This window comes from Cygnus atratus, chromosome 1, assembly GCF_013377495.2.
Source record: "Cygnus atratus isolate AKBS03 ecotype Queensland, Australia chromosome 1, CAtr_DNAZoo_HiC_assembly, whole genome shotgun sequence".
Lineage (NCBI taxonomy): Eukaryota > Metazoa > Chordata > Aves > Anseriformes > Anatidae > Cygnus > Cygnus atratus.
Genome location: NC_066362.1, coordinates 70354970 through 70374275, shown reverse-complemented (window position 1 = coordinate 70374275; position 19306 = coordinate 70354970). Strand labels below are relative to the sequence as shown.

The following is a 19306-nucleotide window of genomic DNA, read 5'->3' as shown; positions in this document are numbered from 1 at the left end:
GACCCTCCCTGGTCAAGGAGGCCTTATGATCCTTCCATACTGATTGATTCTAAGAAATCTAGTGGGACTCATATTGGTGTATTAGACTCAAATCGCTTGAGGCTGTAAAACAAGCCTGCCAACACAAGGTACACTTAAGTTAACTTCTCAGTATAGTTAATGAGTTACAAGGAGACTTTATCTTCAAGGAGACTTCATCTCTTGTGACTTCATATGTGTGAGTAGACTGTCCTTGCTGCTCAATGAGAAGACAAGTTATTATCCCCAAAAGCATGATAAGCCCATTTTGTCTTATGAAAACTTTATTAAGTTTATGTGTTTTCCTGGTAAATCTCTCTTGGTTATTATTGGAACAGGATCTGGAGAAATGTGAAAGGAAAAGAATCTATTTACATACACTTTTTACCTGCTGGCACTGAAAATAGTAGACATTTTAAGTGGGTACAGCGAAGTACTATATCTTCTCTGTTTGATCTCAGAATTGCAAAAGCAGACTGACCTAAGAGCCTGACTGAGGAATCAGTTGCTAATATCCCCAGATCTCATAGTGTTGGGTCACCACCCCATGACTGCCAGTCTGGATGAGAGGAGCCTTGGGGCAGTTTGCGTTTGACACTGAGGGTTTATCTGGTCACAGGACTGAACTGTTGACAAAGTGGTATACAGCCACTTTTTCTTATTATTGGGAAAATAATTGTTTTTATTTAGATCAAGGTTTAGCTGCACTCAGTGATTTACTTGGATGTGTTTTTGTGTTTCCATGTCCTGTCAGCTACAAGACGGTGAATGAAAGAGGGCAATGCTTAGCAGAACATGTTTCTGAACACAGGTAAAGTGATCAACAGTGTGAAAATTTGAAATATATCAGAATAAGTCTTCTGTACTCCTCCCATGTAGTCACAAAATGGAATATTTGAATAAATAATGGAAAATTCAGGTTACAAGGTGGGATATTTTTTTTTACATTTTGCACTAATTTTCTGTTTCTAGATCTTCTAAAATATAATTCTAATGGCACTAATCTACACAAAGCTCTCCCACCTCCAACATGCTTGTACATACACATTCATGGTAAGAAAGGCCTCTCCAATAGCTTGCTGCTCATGAATGATTTTCAGTAGTACATACATAGACCTTACCCTGTAGTTTCTCTGGGAAAAAAAAAAATAATAAATCTCTTTTCTGAAAATTTCCTGATGTTTTGCCAAAGGGAAGCTTATCTACAATATATATAGTGGTATTAAAAGTATCCTATAAAGTCCAAACTTAGCATTGCACCCAGTAAGGTGCAGAGAATGCTCACTTGCATTGTCAGAGAACAGCACCAGTCCTTGAAAATGGACAGTTCATGGCATATGCATTGGAAAGCACTCCGTTGGATCACTAACTCATTTGGAAGGAGAGGCATGGAGAGGGTTAGATCATAGATATTTTCCGCAGCAAATTAGTTGACATCAACTATAGGAAAAAATTATGTTAGTTGTGAGAAGAGTCCAGGAAACTGATTAAAAGAGAGGACTCTAGGGGGTATATTTTCAAAGAATTGTGTGGGAAGTTCTGTGCATAACTTCCACTGAAGTCAATGTCTAGAGAAGCATCTTAGTGGATGGTTAATGAGAAACTGTCTTTAAGCATGGTCACCTTTTCCTGGTGAAGTCTGAAGTCAATGGCTTACTGTCTGATGACTGTATTCAGAGCCTAAGTGAAAGAACTGGGATAACCAACCATGGAAAAAAAAGGCTCTGTGTGTGTGTGTGTGTGTTGCTTTCCAATAATGTTTTGCACTTCTACAACAGGCTTTCAGTAGATCTCAGAACATTTTAGGAAAGTGGAAAAGTGTTTCGAATCAGAACTCTGATAAAGAAGTAAAATTATTTGTCCAAGGTGTTCCAGTGTTGCTGGTGTTAAAACTGGGAGCAAACATTTCTTTACCTACTTTTTCCTGAGGCCCTTTGTAGACACCGTTGATGTTCTCAGTAGGGCACAAACTGAGTACTTTAATGATTTAATTGCTCATGTGACATGACTCATGCTGATGGTTTACATTTTATAACAGAAACCATCATGGTGTGGTACTTCAAAGGTAGTTCGTGCTTCCTGTATTTGCATTGTACTATTCTGCAACTAAAGACCTTCAGCCTCCAGAGATACTATTACAGCATCTTTTCTCTGCAATAAATTATAAATAAATAATAAAATGTTTTAAACTCTCGAAGACTGTGACTAAATACGGGCAGCATTCCCCTACTTTCTGGATTACTGCAAGACAGCCAAATTCTCTGTGGTGGCTTAGGAGGTCAAGGGCACTTACTCATAAGTGAACAGGCACTGCTTACTGCACTGTAGGTGGATTGTACTGGGAATAGTGCTGTCCACATGTTGAGGCCATGAATACCTAAAACTAAGCCAAATAATTCCTGTGCTTGACATCCCTTCCTTGAGAACATGGAGTCATTTCATAGTGTAGACGTAAACGGTATCATTTTTTTTTTGAGTGTCTTGAATATCAAATGAACGTCTGTATTTAAAAGGGATCATGAAACAAACGCTGCAAGAGGAACTCTACTGTTAATGCACTTCTACTGCCAAGTGCACAGAGCCTAAAAAGGGTCTGTTATTGAGGTCCAGCAACAGCGTAGCTGCTGTGAAGAACTGTCATCATCTGATGTCTCTTAATAGCTTTTAAGTTTTGTAGTAAGTGTGGTAATTACTTTAGACCAGAGCAGCAATGATGTGCCAAATGTAGGTTACCCTTTGAGGTCTTGGCTTATCTAGAAATGGGCAGTGACAAGACTTTTGAATGTGTTAGCTGGATCTGAGAGGCAGGACAGCTGTTCAGCACATTTCTGGGGCTGTCTCCCACCTCCTGCTATGACGCTCTGCTTTCATTTTGTTGTAATTCTGCCTCATCTTTGACCTCTCAAGCTGAAAGTTTGTAAACTGGTTTTTTTTTTTTTGAAACCTCAGCCAAAACAGTCTTACCATTCTTAAATGCAAAACAAGGAAAAAAAGTTGTATTACCCATGTTAAAGAATACACTGGAAACTCTTCTGATAAGCCCTAGAGCCTCTGTGGCTCAGGGAAAAAAATGGAAATTTGGAAGGGCATCTTCTGCATTAGTAATTCTGTTTTATCACCTTGAAGATCATCTGACCATGTTGTAACCCTCTGAAAAGCACTCATTGAATGAAGGCTTCTTTATTGCTTTATCATCAACAACCTTCATCACAGAGCATGATCAAACCCCCATGAGTGACTGGACTTTGAGCACACATCCCTTTCCAAACCACCAAAGGTACCCCACCACTCTCCAGCTCCCTTGTTCCACCAAGCTAAGGACAGACCCTGCCTTCTGAGCAGGCTCATGTTCAGAAGCTACAAGGACAAAAGCAAGTTTTCCATGTAGTGCCTTCTTAGCCAGGAGTTTGGAAAAAGATGTTGGGATGGAGCTGCATAAATCAGTTATGAACAGGAAGCTTCCCTGCTCTGCCTAGGTTGTTTTTTCTGCTGACAGGTGGGTAGAGAGCAGGAGGAAGCTGGTACAGCTGCTGAGGGGAGAGAATAACCCAGCAGGAGAAAACCTGGGGCATAGACCTTAGAGAAGAACAACATCATTGGATGTGAGCCAGAATATGGAGGAAGGACTTGCTGAGCCAGGAAACTGATGAAGGAAGCTGAAGTGTGTGAGGTGAGGGTTGGATTTAGCTGGCCAAAGAGAAGGGAAGATGGAGAGTGGATGGGAACCAGGGGAAAAACAGTTGAAAAGACCTTAGATGTGATGAAGAAAGGAGGAGTGATGAGAGGGATAGTGACAGGTGGGAGCAGAGACGGTAATTCAAGGAAAGTGCAGGAGCAGGTGATACCGGATGAAAAGACAAAAAGTGGATTTTGGTTTTGCCAGAGGAAAAGGACAGAGGCATGGATGCAGAGGTGGAGAGAAAGCAGGGGAGGTGGAGAAGGAAGAGAAAATAGGTGGTAGAAGAACTGTAACATCTGGTAATGTAATCCCAGCCCTGAAAGTAGTGTGTAAGCAGAGAGGCCAAATGAAAGCTGTGTGAGCAATCTTCCCTCTGGTACTTTCAAGCTCTTGGAGTGCCTCACTGTCCATTATGCTGTCTATTTTAGGCATGTTAGCTGTGCAAATGTGCCATGTAGAAAATCAAGTGGGCAGGCATACAGTAATGTAAGAGAGTAATCTTTCAGGAGGTCAGATAATGCAAAGGTTGAAGCTCTAGCACTACTATTTTTCTCCTCTGAAATAAACATACCTTAAATTTGACATCCTTTATACAGGAAAATATCAGGATAAGTCCTGACTATTTCAGGGTTTCTGAGGCAAGTTGAATCATTGGAGTTGACCTGTCTGAACAAATGAAGTCTCTTGAAGATTTTAGTCATGCCCCCCCCCAATTAGTAAGACAAAATTTCTATAGCTTCTCTCTGAAATAGGGATCTTCAGAATTTATTTTCCTGCAGAATGTAGAGCTCAAAAAGATTTGCATTCAGCTTTGCAAGGCTAAATCCAGTGGTCTGCAGCAGTGATTTTCAAACCATAGTCTGAGAACCACAGGACCCATAGATGGAAGTCCTGTGTAATGGTCTATAAGAAAAAACAAGACAGTTGTTAAATTTGCTGCAATTGCAAATTTGATAGGAGCTAGTAAATTGGAAATCCTTGATGGATGTTGTAAAGATAGATGGGAGACTGGAGGTGTTACAAAATCAGGCCTTCTTTTATGAAGTGTCAAGGTTTACAGAGCCAAGGTTTAACATTTAGGTTTTCTGCTTTTGTTTTATGCTCTTCAGGTACTCTCTTTGCCAAGGATCATCCTTTCCGACAAAGATAAACAGATTCTGCTCACTGTAGTTTTAGATTTCAGTTCCAGCTGAGATACACTGGTAATCCTGATACAAAATCATCTTCTAAATGTATTGCAGTTAACTTCAGTTGTATAAATCCAAGCATTAGCTGGATACTATAAATAGGCAGGATGTGCAAGGAGGCCAAGTTGAAAATGTGCAGGAACCATGCCTTTTTTCTTTAATGCAACCCCGAAATTGTGCTACATTTCACCATGTGTAACATTTTTCATCCGAAAAGGAAACAATAGTCATGTGCTTGGTGGGTGTAGTAATTAACTGGACTTAATGAAGCATAGAATTTCACACTTCATAAAAGTGGATGGGAGAGGATGAGTATGTTTTTCTCACATTTTTTTTGCTGTTAGTGTTTTCATGGAGGTAGTTTTCTGCAAGATTGGGTAGAGAGCAGAAAGACATCTGTTTTAAATTATATGATGGCTGTACTTTGGCAATGGAAAAAGATGGCACTTAAAAAAAAGGAAAGAAGCATAAAAAATAAAAGCTTGGCAACTACAGAATGGAGCAGCAATTACAAGAAATATCTCTAAATTCCCAGGATTTGTAATTTATTTTTCCACGCATGCATTTTTCTGATGTTGCTGATGTTAAGGGAGTGAAACAGAGGAAAGTCAGTAGGATTTTACAAAGTACAGCTATCTGTATGAAACAATCTCCTTTATTCAAGTTGCCCCCACAGCAGCTGTTGTGATTAACATGTGGGTGGTAGCAAAAGGGATAGGAAGCAAGACTCATATGTTCATTTATGATAGGAGATCATATTTTTTTTTCTGATTTTTTCTTCAGCCAGTGGCCACCAAGAGAAGACGGTCTCCCTCTTAACTGCAATTATCTATGGGAGTAAGACAGAAGTAACATTAAGGCAGATGTTTTTCAGAAACAGAGCCATGTGAGGCATCTTAGTGGTGGGAGAAGAAAAAGTAATTCAAGCAGTGTAACAGTACCTATTGATGTGTCACCTACTGCAGTTTCCAATATTTTATTTTTCTCTTTATAAATTCACCCAGAAAACACTTTTTTTTTTCCCCTCCTTCTTTAAACGTTAAGACTGTGTGGCTCCAAAGTGCAGAGATGGGACTCCACTCCTGTGGTAGACATTTTCGTATTTGGGTAAAGCTGGTGGGAGCTGAGGATACTGCCATCTGTCTCATTCTGAACAAGATGACAAGGTGTGATGTATGAGTACCTTCCAAGAGTGCAGTAAGTTGTGCATCCCATGGGGTTGCTTTTCACATCCTCTCAATTGGAGAGTGGAATGATTTAGCATTTATAGGGCTTGTGGCTGGAAAGGTTGGGAATTGTGCTTTCCCTGTAGTGGGGTCTGAGCTATATGGCAGTGCCCACAGGTTGTTCAGCAAATCAGCGCACTTGAAATAGAGCACTGGAACAAAATATGTTCTGAGTGATTTTTAAGTAAAAGCTAATGTGAAAATGTGGGAGCTTGAATCAATGTAAACACATTAAATTTAACATAATTCTCAAATATAATAAAGAAAAAAATGATGTTCCTGCTCTTGAAATTCCTCAAGGACACATTTCTCCTTTTGAGTCATGGTTTAATTAGATTATATTTTATTAGACATTCTTTACAAATTTTAAAATACTGCTATTATACATGCACAAAGGAAAATCAGTTTGAACAATTGTGTATAGGCATTCATTGAAGTCAACCACAAAACACGAACATTTTATGTCAGTTATCAATGTACTCGATATGTATATCTAAAGTGCATTATGTTACAAAAAAATATAGAAAGTCAGCAGCACCAAGATACGTTCACAAAATAAATACACCAGTCAACAAAATAAATTATGGTAAATGTGACAATAATAATTGTCTTAGCATTAGCCAAAAAAAAAAAAATCACAATAACCAAATGTGCAGTTTCAGAGAGCAATGGGGGAAAAAAGTTTTATTCTGAGCATTTACAATATTTACAGGTAATAAATATTTTAATACTTCCCATATGTTCACTATTACAGAATACTGCAATATGTCTTCCAAAGATGTCTTGCTGAAAATATCAGCGCCTCCTGCGGAGCAGAAAAAATAGAAAACATTAACTTTCACTTCAAATACATAGACTCAAAATTAACAGCAAGAGTTCCACAGACTATAATGGAAGTGCCTTGCTAGTAAATATTTACGCTAATAAGACCTGTTTAACAGTATTACAGTATTAGACATCATTTCAAAATCTCTATTTCCTTCAGTGTAATGCAGCTGGCAGTATGAAGACCTGCAGTTTACCATGAAAATGAGACCATCTATTCCGCTTTGTTGTACTTTCAGACAAATAGGAAGGAGCTTTAGTTTTCTTAGGGCCTTACACAAGAAGATTCCTGAGAGCTATGGGTAGAAAAAAAATTCTCAACCTGTAATAAATATACCAAGCACTAAAAGGAAAAAAAAAACAACCAAACAAAAAACAAAACAACAACAACAACAACAAAACATAGTTGGAGAAATGAGAAATCTGATTTGAAGATAAAAAAAAGCAAGTCCTTTTTGAACACTCTGGCAATCATGTCCTTATTGTGTTAACTGTTTGGGTGCAATGCCTGGCTTCTTATTAAAACTGTCCCATGGGATTATTTAGTCTATCTTGACCAAATCTGTCTTGGTCCACTGATAGGCCACCTGTTAGGCAAGGGGCTGTTTATCTTAAAGGTGTGTATTTCTATACTGTCATGTCCATGAGTTTTACTTCATTAAAGTCTGCTCGGGTCTTGAAGTGAACAGATCCTTGATGGCATGTCTCTTTCAGTATATGAATAAATGCAGAGAATATATTCCTGAAACTCTCCCTTTGTAAGCCAAATGGCTCGGACCAGAAAGAAAATGAGCATCTCGTGTTAAGCTCTGATTCCTGTTGCATTCAGTCAGAGCTGAAACATTCAGAGTTTGGTTGTACACAGCCCTAAGATTTGAGAACTTTCTAAGGGACACTGGTGTGCTTATATGATTTCTGTAATCCTCCCTTTGTGAACATGGGAGAACAAAAGCAGAGCCTGCTTCTATCCAGCCTGTGTAGTACTTGCACTACAATATTATTTTAAGTTATTTCTTAGCAGTGCTGCAGGAAATGCTGAAGGGTTGGGCTTTTTTCCCTTCTGCTGCTGTGAACAGCACATTTCTGTAATGCACTTCAGTTCCCTGGGAAACAGCTATAGGGTGGAATGCAAAGCTATAGGATGGAGTGTGATTCGCTCCGCTGCTGGATGGATCACCAAAGCTGTGGGTACTGTTCCACATGGCAGACGTGTGTGGGTGTGAGACACACACAAAGAACCAAATCCTTGAGAGTCTATTATTTTTTTTGTATGTGCACATTGAAAGTTAGACTACATTTAGCATTAGGGAGTTTACTCATTTGAAAGGTTTCTTAGGAAATTAGGTAATAACAGTTTAATTGAATTGGAATGGGTATATAGCTGGAATGTCAATGAGAAAGAATTTTTAAGTGCCTGGAATGGAAATGTTAGTATGAAGCTCCATAATAATTAACTAGGGTAATATTAGGGTGTATTCAGGCTACAGTATAATAATGACACACAATTCATAGAGCATGACTGTATATGTGTGTCTGCACTATGTAGGCCTGTTTTTAAGAGGGTGACATTTTCACTCTGGCTTGGATTTTACTCTTTGTTGTAGAGTTTAAGCTACGCCACATCTTGACAATGGTCTCCATACTAATGAGTACTTGCAAGATGCTTTCTGTGATTTGGTCTCTGATTTTGCAAGATTGGCTACTTTATGAGATACTTCTTGTAATAAGTCAAAAGATCTAGAGTGCAGGTCATTTCTTGTCTTTTTTTTTTTTCTTTTTTTTTCAGATCTAAACCCAAAATTTTGGGATTGAGATTGGGCAGAGGGAATTGGCATGGGGATTTTAGTTCAGCCTGTTGAGCAGAAAGGAAGCACAGAGATACAGTGAAAAGCAGGCTGCTGCATTATGCACATCTATTTCTTCACTACGAAGTAGGGATGCTTCTCCTAAGTGTCAGATAGCCTTACAGATGCTACAAAAGCAGCTTCTAGTGATGTAGCATATGGATATCCTGTCTGCATGTGCCTTCCTTGTCTCCCACCAACAGATAAAGTCCCTGATTTAGCTTGGTGCAGGTGAGGAATCAACCTCACCAAGATGCAGTCGTCCCTCCATCTAAAATGTGCTTGCCCACTATGTGCCAATAACCTTATAGGAAACTACTTTGAACCTGACTTCTGCTATCTAAAGTACGTGGCATGGAGTTGGTCTTGCTTTGAAGTTTAGAAATAATATCTTTTGTCAGCCTACTGGGATAATTGCAACTTTATGCAATAGCAGAGCGGAACCATCATATTATGTTCTGTCCTTTTAAGGGAGGAATTTTGTTTTCTTGTTTCAGGGCTTCTCTTTGCTTAATTTTCTTCAGCCAAATCTGCACAATATAGGGCCTCTTTAGGAATCTATGCTATGTTTCTGTCCCTGGTGTAATACTGCATCTTGGGGAATAATATCAGGAAGGTAAAACTAATTCAGGACTCCAAGGTGAAGCTGACTACCTTCAGCAATCCAACCATGCTTGAAACAGTAAGGCTAAATTCAGACAATCAACAGGGCTGTATCTGTCATTCTTTTACAGCTCACTTTGGATAGACAACCAAAGAAACAGTGAAAATGCCCTTGTTTTTTTTTTTTTCCTACATTCAAGATTTCTATGTGCTGAAGACACTGCTGCCACTGCAGTTCCTTAAGAGCTGTTGCAACTTCAGGCATCTCATGACAGGACTACCAGAGTGTGCCTTTCCTAGGTCACTGGGACAAAACCATCCTCTCTTACCCCACTACTGACTGTTACAGACATGCTAAATGCTTTATGGTCAGGGATGCTGAATGCGTAGCTCTGGACACCAGTAACTTGTGTAGATGCCAACAGAAGTTGAGGCAATGGAGTACACTGCACACTGTGCCCTGTAAAGCTTAACAAAAGACTGAATTTTAGTAAGTCCCACAGCTGGCATTCCTTTCTAACGGACATACTGTGAGCAAGTGGCAGTTCTATTTTGTCTTATGCTGCCAAAGCAGATGGGGAGGAGGACAGAAAAGTTTTTTTTGTTTGTTTTTTTTTGGTTTTTTACGGTTGAAAATACAAACATTTGAGGAGAACTGGGGAGAGGACTGCTTAGATTTGCCTGCAAGTGTGCTGACCTCCATTCAAACCAAAATGACTGCAAGTGGATGAGTCGCTTGGGGAACCTCCACTTAAGTCTTCAGGTCGCCTCTTCCTTGAAAACCCTTCACTGTCATACGTGAGGAAAGCACATCTCTCTCCAAAAGCAATGCTCAACATTTTTGAGCAGCAACGTAATTGTTTCACAAGTTGGCAAAAGGATAGAGCTGAATTAAAAAGTCCTAATGGCAGGGAAAATTTTATGGCAAAAGGCTGGTCTGCATTGTTTGAAGATATTACTAAGAGAGAAATTTTCCATGTTCTCCCCTAAGGTTAAACAGTAAAATGAAAAACTGTAAAGTAAGGGTAAGAAAGTTGCCAAAAAGGGGAGGCGTTGAGAGGGAGGAAAGAAAACTTCGCCATTTTATAGATGCAGAGCCTTAAATAAAACTCAAAGCTTTCAATCAGCTGAGGCCCAAGTGTGGGACCAAGATCTGAAGAGACAGACACTACAGTTAAAGTAGAATAGGGAATTTTAATGGCTATGATGTACTTTCTTTTATCAGAAAAAAATCTCTTGCTACACAGTTTTGGGAAGCTTGTTTTGGCAATAAGCAAGCAGTTTACTAGAATTGTTTGTCATAGCAAGGGAAGACTCTTTGGTGTATATCCTCAAGTAATAGTGGCTTTCTGGCCAGAAGTAAAACGCTTACTTTCCTGGGTGCAGATTTGCCAGTGCAAAGTGGACAGGGTACTTACTGCCAGAAAGCACCCTGAGACAGTGCACTGCTGGAAAAGCTACTACCCAGCTATAGCCATAAAGGTGTGCTACTATTCCAGACTTAAATGATGCCTTGACCTCATGCACAGAAAGATAACAATTTCAGTAAATATATGTTATGCCTGTGGAAAGAATGTAGTAGAATTACCTTAAAATATGATTATGTGTAGTAACAGAGTTGTCCAAGAGTGGGCTCTCGGTCATGCTGCTTCCATACATGTCAGAATTTAGCCAAGCGGAGCGGGCTCGCCTCTTTTTCTTCTCTTGTTCCTTACGTTTTCCAGGCTTTGCTTTCTTTTTCTTGCCCGATACCTTCAGGGGTTGTTCCTTGTAGGTCTGTGATTTGTTTGTCTCCTGAGTTAGGTATCTGCCCTCATCTTCACTGCCAAATCGGACAGGGTAGTTCTTCGTGTTTGTAGCGGGCTTAGGGTTAGGTGAAACCTCTGACGTTGCACGGATTTCTGCAGTGTTGACACCTTCAATTAAATTTTGAAGGAATATTCTTCTTCGTAGATCTTGGATTGACTTGCCCTTGTCATGCAGTAGCTGGTGCTCTGATACAGCCCGTTTGCTAAAGAAAGAGAAGAGCAGAGGGGAAAGAGACATTTAGGATTTATTGCCCATTTATTGCCCATTGCTTGGCAAAGCTCCTCTCTCCTCTGGCAGTGACTGCCTGTGCCAGCTCTCAGGCTTGGAGACACCCAGTTAAGTCAGATCATGGGAGCAAGTCCTGCTTCTGAGTAACTGCTCTCTACAGAGAAGGAAAAGACCTAAGCTGGTAGTAATTCTTATCTGACCGATCACAGACCAGTGGGCCTGAAGTTGGATTAGTCACTGTTCTATTCTAGAGGAGCATTAAAACTCTTAATACATCACACTTCAGGCAGTAAAACCAGGAAGACAGTTGTGAAATATATGAAAACCAAGGGGTCAGGTAATGGAGCACTGCAGTTGGGCAAGAGAAGGAATAACAAGTACTGAAGCCGGAAGCAGTGTTTATACAGCATCATTCTAATAATTTTCTTCTGCTCAGTCATGTACTTTGAAAATATAAATAAATGCATAAAAGTGCATTTCAGTTCTAAATTTAAGTATGTGCAGTTGCAGGAGTTTAATGGAAAAATGGTCAGATTTGGGTGCCTAAAGCATAGGCACTTCAATCCTTAATGAGCTATCTGGAGAGGCAGCTTGTGCAACAGCAGCATGAGCATCAGCCGCTCCTGTTGACTTTACTGCTTGGCCGCTTGTGTCTAATTATGGCTTTAGATGCCTTCCTGGTGTTCCTTTAAAGTGTGAACTTCTGGGGCCAGTATGAACTTCTTGGCTTCTGTGCTTTCTGAGTTTTACATTAGCCCTCTTCACTGGATCATCTTCCACATCTTCCACACATCTGCTTTGTTCGTGTGGGTCTCTGGTACTCTTTTAAAGTTCATGATATTATGGTTCACTAACCTCTTTCTAGTTTTTGAGGAATTAGGAGATAGTTAAATATCTGTCTTTTAGAGATGTACTGGCAAAAAAAGTATGAAATGTCTGAGGAAAGAAGATACAAGTGGCACCTGGATAATAAAGAACTGTGAGAAAATGCATGCTTTTTCCTTGGTGTGGAATAGCCACACAGCTGCACTGTGAACAACACAAAGAGCACAGGCTGGGATTTTAGTTATGTTCCCATGCATGCTATAATACAGTTTATCCTTCCGATTGCCCTACTTCAGTGTGCTGAGATTGGCGATGTATCCTCTCATCTTGCATCAGGGTACTGCATGTGACTGGGTTCTTACTGGCCAAAGAAAATGAATTCACTGCCTTGTCTGTCGTATAATCATTTGGTCAGCTAGTGGATACACAGTTGTTTCTCAATGTGGGTGAAAAGGGAGAAGACATAACTGTGAGTGACTATTCCTTCCTTCCATCCCTTCCCTAATTATCCTGCAAGGTTTCTAAATGTGGTGGACAAAGATAGTGTGCTAAATTATTGGAAGTGTTCTGTAATTTATCTTTCTCAGTCCCTTCAGCCAAACACTTGAGATTTGTGATTTGATCAACAATAAAGTTATTTGAGATTGGCAACTTTATGCAGCATTGGTTTAAGACCCCTTCACTATTTGTCTTTGTAAATCTGCAATTTGTATTGGGTCCAACTGGTTAGTTCAAGTGATACTACATCTCTGTTGCTCAGTGTAAAATTCAAACACCAGCTTTCTCCCATTCCACTGTAAGACTAACAGATGACTGTTGTTTTTGCATGAAGTGATGCAGCAGGTATGCTAGCCTAAAACCAGGCCTTGGTATACTCAGGTTTGTGAGCACACGTTTGGCCAAACATTGTCTATGATGTTTTAAGTGTCTCATAATCAGATGAGTTTTGGATGAGTTCAGGCCTTAGGACATGTATTTTATGCCTTTCAACTCATGTCTCTAAGTAAACATGCAATATGATAATACTGAACTGAACCCATATTTTTTCATTCCCTTCAGTGCAGCTGTGACCATTAATGCAAGCTCAAGATCTCCCCCAGGAGAATTATTTTGACCAGTGCAGCTCTCCAATAGCCATCTCGAACAACCTTCTCATTAAGGTCAATCTGACTTGCAAGTGTGCTAATAAAACTAGCACCTTGGACTCCTCTGAGTGGCAAACTCCTGTGCTGTTTGTCAAGCTGTCCATTGTGGTTCACGTTACTTTCCTAGCTTCAGTAAATTATTTTCCCAGTTGTTTTTTTTTTTTTTTTTTATGTGAAATGCAGTTTTCCTTTCATTCTTCTAGTCTGAAAAAAGTATACAAAATCTTAGTGCTTTACTGAGCCAAAAATAGTATGTCTCATGTGATGAGCAAAGCTTTCCTACTGCCTGTTGTAAAGTAAAGAATAATTCCTTTTATCACAGACAACCTAAAACTGCCTTAATCCTGTAATGTGTATTTGGTCAATTTACCCACTGTGACAAAATCTTGAATCTCCAAAGTCTGTTATTAAAGTACTCTTGATTGAAAAGCTATTCCATTTTACAGAGCTGAAACCTAAAGATTTGGTTCCAGTACACACAAGACAGTCAAACAGCATTATGCGATCTACATCTTGTGAGAGTATGCATTTCCAAAATAATGCAGGGATAAACATGTGATAGTTCAGTGTGCCAAAGAGAGGGTGGGTTTCTGTTTAAATGTCTGTATGATATTTAGCATCAAGTCTGGCCCCAAATAACATTCTGCTATTCCAGATGATTGTATAATGTTACATAGTGTTACATTTCACATGACTTCTATTACTCAGCCAGACTGAAGGATTACATTTTGCCTATCAATTTCCTTTGTATGCTCTAGATCAAAAATCTCCCTGAAATGAAGAAGCTGTGGTAGATATATATCTCTTTGACCTTCGGCCTCCTTCCATTATGTTACTCAAACAACTACTATGTTTGTAAATCAGGGGAAAATACTTGCCCAAGAAGGCTGATGTAAGAAGTGCTTCATACTGCAGATATCAACAATGTCTCACCCACACACACAGAGTAGGAAGGCAATGGAAACAGAAATAATTGTGTTCACATATTGGGAATGATATGTAAAAAAATAATAAAATAAAATAAAATAAAATAAAATAAAATAAAATAAAATAAAATAAAATAAAATTAGGCTGTTAGCATTAAGATGACCCACTAGAGGTCCCTTCCATCCTTCTATAAATGCACCTCATTCAAGGAAAAAGAGTCTGACCCCAAACCTAATGCAGCAAATGCTAAGCTAACTTGTGGTAGGCACTTTTGAGAGAAGGTTGGTGATGGTATGTATTTGACCAGAGTGCCCAAACTAATTGCTGTATCCAAGTACACTATGTGCATATGAGACTTAATGTCTGATTATTGGGAGAACAGTAGAAACCTATTCAGATATTAAGCATGTACTTCCAGATAAGCTGTTCTTTTCAGGCAAATTCTTCTTTTTTCACTAGATAACTAGCGTCATTGAGAAGCAACCTTCTTCAAGCAACAACTTGCTGTCTCAGAGTTGCTCTTATTTAATTGTTATTATCCTTGACTATTCATGTTGGGTCTGATCAGCAGAATAGGAGAAAGGACTCAGTCAGCTCTCTGTCTGGGTTTTGCAAGACTGAGTGCCCTTGCCACTGGCTCCAAAGGGAGTGAAAGCTTCTCAACCTATCTCGGGGTTAGGAAAAATATTTTCTACAGATCTGGGGACACAGTACTGCAGTGTCTGGGCACGCTGATAAAAATATCTAATTTCACTTTGAGGCATTACGGGGTTTCTCAGAAGTTCTCTAGTCAGTAAAACATTTGTATAACAAATAATATGTCTGGCAATCTTTTCCTGGGACAATTTGCTATTGCTTTCCTTGGGAGATTTGCCTTAGTAAAGTCTGTAGAACTAGGCCTATGTCATTTTGATTATTTTTGCATGGCTATAATAATGTGCTTTAGTATTTTCATCCGTTACTGGTTTAAGCCTTTGAGTGAAAAAAATATCTCTAGGCTTAAGTGAGTTATTAACCATTAACTCTAGGAATGGTTTGTGGTGGTATTAAAACAGGACACATGTTTGAGTGTGGTGTCTGTGTTTGTGTTGTACCCACAAACAAAACTACGTGCATGCCACTAACTGACAGCTAACTGGTTTCTTGTGTGTGTTTTACATGCCATAGCAAAGAGGGAGCTGAGAAATACATTTCAGCTGTTTAGCTTCCACTTTTTTTCACCCAGCCAGGATGGAATGGGGATGTTGGGAAGAACTCTAATTCTGACCTTTAAAAACAAGTGTTAGAACAATGCTAACTTCAAAAAGAAAAACATTATTTCTAAGCATTTCTTTTTTAACAAATTTGGCTTGGATCCAGTCCAGAGTTTCTTAGCCAAGGAAGTACAACATTTGACTGTACTTCAATTATTTTAATTTTTTGTTTATGAAACTGAAGTTTGGATCCTCTGGATAGCCAAAGAAAATGGTCTCAAATATAGGAAATATCTCAACAGTAGTTTTCAGGCATACAAAAAAGCTAAGCACTAATAGGCTTGGAAGAACACACTGTAACATTATCAGTAATACGATGTTCTACACAATTTGCTGTAGGAGATTTGTAGCAGCTGTCTGCTTGGTGCCAAAGTTTAGATGTGTCTGAAGTCACTTCACCTAGGGGATTTTTTTGTTGTTTAAATGGCAGAGGAATTGCTATTTGGAAATCTTGTCCTTATGCATGTAACAGAACAGTTACATGGAAATCCATTTCATACTAAGTTTGCTGTGTCATGTTTCTCTGTATGTTGTGACTGGATTTTCTAACCCTTTTTCTGCAACCTGACTTCCTTCTGAACTTAGTAAAAAGACAGCCCTCCACAGTATGACCAAAGAGTTTCTTCCTTAGAAAATCTGATGCAAGTCCAGTAAGAGCCAGTGAGCTAGCTACATGTGTTAGACAACTGCTCCTGCATCAGCCCAGTGGTTTCGCTACTGCACTTTGCCTAGGGGACACTAGTATGAGCTATGGTGATTATTTTGGAAGAAGCAAAAGGGTCATTTCCTGGATAGAATCTCTTAAGTTACATTAGCATTTGTCAAAAATATACTTCTGCCTCTAAGTCAGATACCGATCTCCTTTTAGAAAAATAAAAATAAAATAAAATAAAATAAAATAAAATAAAATAAAATAAAATAAAATAAAATAAAATAAAATAAAAGCTGAAGTGACAGAAATCCAAAGAAATTGTTCATTGCCTCAGTTTCATGATGGCCCCAACTGCTGTGTGTTTTCCCCTCCCTTATCAATACTGGCTGTACACCGGTGCCAGAGAAGCACGCAGTACTTGGTGTAACCCCCAGGAGCTTGGTGGAACGGGATGCTCCCCGGCAGGACCCTTCCGGGGTGCAGAAAGGTGCATGGGCAACAGCGCACGCTAAAACTGCAGCTGCACGGCTGCTCCCCATGGAAGAAGAGCCTCTCAGCTCCAACATTGCCTTCCTAAGTGTTTTGTAAGGGCAGAAGCTTTCACTTTGCCTGCCCCGAACGCCTTCTGACCGTGGCTCAGAGCAAACCCGTGGGGGAGCACCTGGGGCAGGTAACGCGGAGCCGCGCGCTGCAGCGCTGCTGGGGGCTGCTGCCCCCCGGCCCCGGGGGTCCCCCGGCCCCCTGCCCACCCGCACCGTGACCGAAGCGAGACAAAACCCCGGATAAACTCACAGTCGGCGGCTGATCCCCTCCACTGATCTCCCGCAGGAGGGCACGGAGTAACTCAGCAGGAACACTGCGAAACTCCACTGCTGGAAGAGTTTAGTGAACATTGTATCTTCCGGGTCCTAAAACCTGCAAGGAAAGGAGGGTCAGTCCCGAGAGACACATGCGCCAGCTCCGTCCCCAAACGGTCCCTTGCTGTCGGCTCTCCCAGCTCCCAGGCTGCGAAGGAAAAACAAACTTTCTCAACTCTCGACAGCGGCTCACTTCTTCCAAACTTTGCTTCGTCTCTCCCTCCCTTCCTTGCTGTCTGCTTCTCGCTCTCTTCCTCCCTCCCTCTCTCTGTCTCTCGCTGCCCGGAGGCAAGATCCCTCTTAATATTTGTTGAGGAAAAAAAAATAATCTAGCTCATATTTGAATCGGGCTGAGGAGCGCGTCTGTTTGTCTCCCCGAGCCGTGTTCAGTTCTGGACTGGAAAGCGGATGTCCCAGGGCTTTCTGCTCCAAGAGCAGCCCTCCTTTAAGATAAGGAAAGATTCCCTACAGCAGCTCAGCTAACCTCCGTGTACACACACGCGCGCGCTCACACGCGGATTCGGGCGGGCGGAAAGGCATCTATCCATCCCTCTCTAAGTATACCTCTGCAAAAGTTAAGTTCACGTCCTTTCCTCCCGGAAAGCTGGGGCCACGCTGAGCCAGGGCAAGTGACCTCGAGCAAAAAGCGCTGCCCGGCTGCGGAGCCCGAGAGCTCCTCTACCAGGAGCGGTGGCCCGGGGACGCGCGGGGGCTGGGACGCATGCTGGGCTCCGCAGGTTGGATCGCGCTGCAGCCTGCGATGTTCACACGCCCCGGAGCAGCCTCTGGGAGACCTGCGAGAGGACGGAGGCTTTTTGCAAAGAGATGGCGCCCTAGGAACATGTGCGCAGAGAGCGAGAGCCCTGGCGGGATACCCGCAGCCAAAAAGACTAGAAATCAAGCGGTTCTTGGGACCGGAATCAAAAACGAGCGAAGAAAGGGAAACACCCGACAGCACATGCACGCAGCAGACCCTGCGGACTCCGTCCAAGCTCTCCGCATCTTCTGCAGCCGGGATCCTCGCTCTCCCTCTCCGCCTTTACCCCTAGGTCAGCGCCTCCCCTGCCGTGGCAGAAGGGAGAGGGCGATCCCCCATCATCGGGGCAGTTTTCAGATCAAGCCCCAAAACCCTAGCTTGGGATCCCCGCCGCCTTTCCTTTCACACACCTACCGTTTTTCGTCGCAGTTCACCTATTAGCTGGAGGGATGATGCCTAATGATGTTAATTGTACGCTAGTAAAGGGAAGGGGGGGCGAAGGGGGAGGGCTGGGGGAAGGACTCGCCGTCTATGAACACAAGCGCTCCCGGCCAAAAAAGTAAATTAGTGGAAAGTTTTCTCCTCCTCTCCCTCTTTCGCCTTCAGCCTCTCCCTCCGTGGAAGTCAGTCTGGCCAGGGCGCTGCAAATGCCTGCGGCAGGTTGCGCTGCTGTGCGGGTGCCGGAGCGGGAGAGGGGCCACCCCGGTACGCCCCGCCGGGGTCTGCCCCCCTCCCCGTTTTCCATCCCAGGGAGACCCTTGTGTAAAACCAAAGGTGACACCACCCGCCCCATGACAGAGCCTACCGGCGCAAGAAACTGCCCCTGGCTCTTCTGAAGGGAAGAAAGCCGGGGGTGGTCTGTGCACCCCCCCGCTCCATCCCCCGACTGCTCCTCCAAAGGGAGATCGTTTACGAGCCCTTCTGAAAAACTTTTTGACGGCAGGGGCCAGGCTCTCCCCTCGGTGTGGCCCTGCTCAGGCGGGCAGCACCAACCCAAGCACCTGGAGCCGCCGGCTCCGTAGCATCCCGCCGGGCACCCTTGCCCCTCCGCGGCCGCGCACACCCCGTGGGGCTCCGCTGCGCGCCCCACCGCCGGCAGGCGCGGAGGGGTGGCTTGTTTCTGCCCCCCGCCAGCCTGATTTACAGCAAAACTCCCTCAGCTCCCTCCCAAGCTTCAACACGACGCTGAGGCGTGCCGGGTGGTGGCTCCTTCTCAGCCTCTCCGCGTATTGTGGAAGGTTTTCTGGAGAAGGCTTGGGCGCTTCAATCCGTTTTTGTACCTGTAAGTTATCTGGCGTTAAACGGCTCTTGCTGCCACAATAAAAAAAAGTCCAGCTCAGCCAAATTTCATACCACACAGGCAAATAAAACCGAAAACGTACGAGCTGAAATAGAAATCATGCTGAAAACATTAAATCGTTTATGCTGTAAATAAATTCCCTGAACACCTGGTAGGCTATAAATTAGAATG

General features: G+C 41.9%; 1 protein-coding gene across 6 annotated transcripts; it reads right to left on the bottom strand.

The window, feature by feature from the left end:
• Window positions 1–6430: 6430 nt before the first annotated feature.
• On the bottom strand, window positions 6431–18480 carry PTHLH (parathyroid hormone like hormone). 6 transcript variants are annotated; one of them, XM_035551043.2, is made up of 4 exons: window positions 18250–18480; window positions 17014–17136; window positions 10971–11393; window positions 6431–6915 (listed from the first exon to the last, which is right to left on the bottom strand). In XM_035551043.2, exons 2-4 carry the CDS (start codon window positions 17112–17114, stop codon window positions 6906–6908), a joined length of 534 nt encoding a protein of 177 aa, XP_035406936.1. In that variant the 5' UTR covers window positions 17115–17136; window positions 18250–18480; the 3' UTR covers window positions 6431–6905. The 6 variants fall into 6 exon arrangements, with proteins under 6 accessions (XP_035406936.1, XP_035406937.1, XP_035406932.1 ...); XM_035551044.2 differs by lacking the exon at window positions 18250–18480 and adding an exon at window positions 18052–18170; XM_035551039.2 differs by lacking the exon at window positions 18250–18480 and adding an exon at window positions 17643–18086.
• Window positions 18481–19306: the final 826 nt, after the last annotated feature.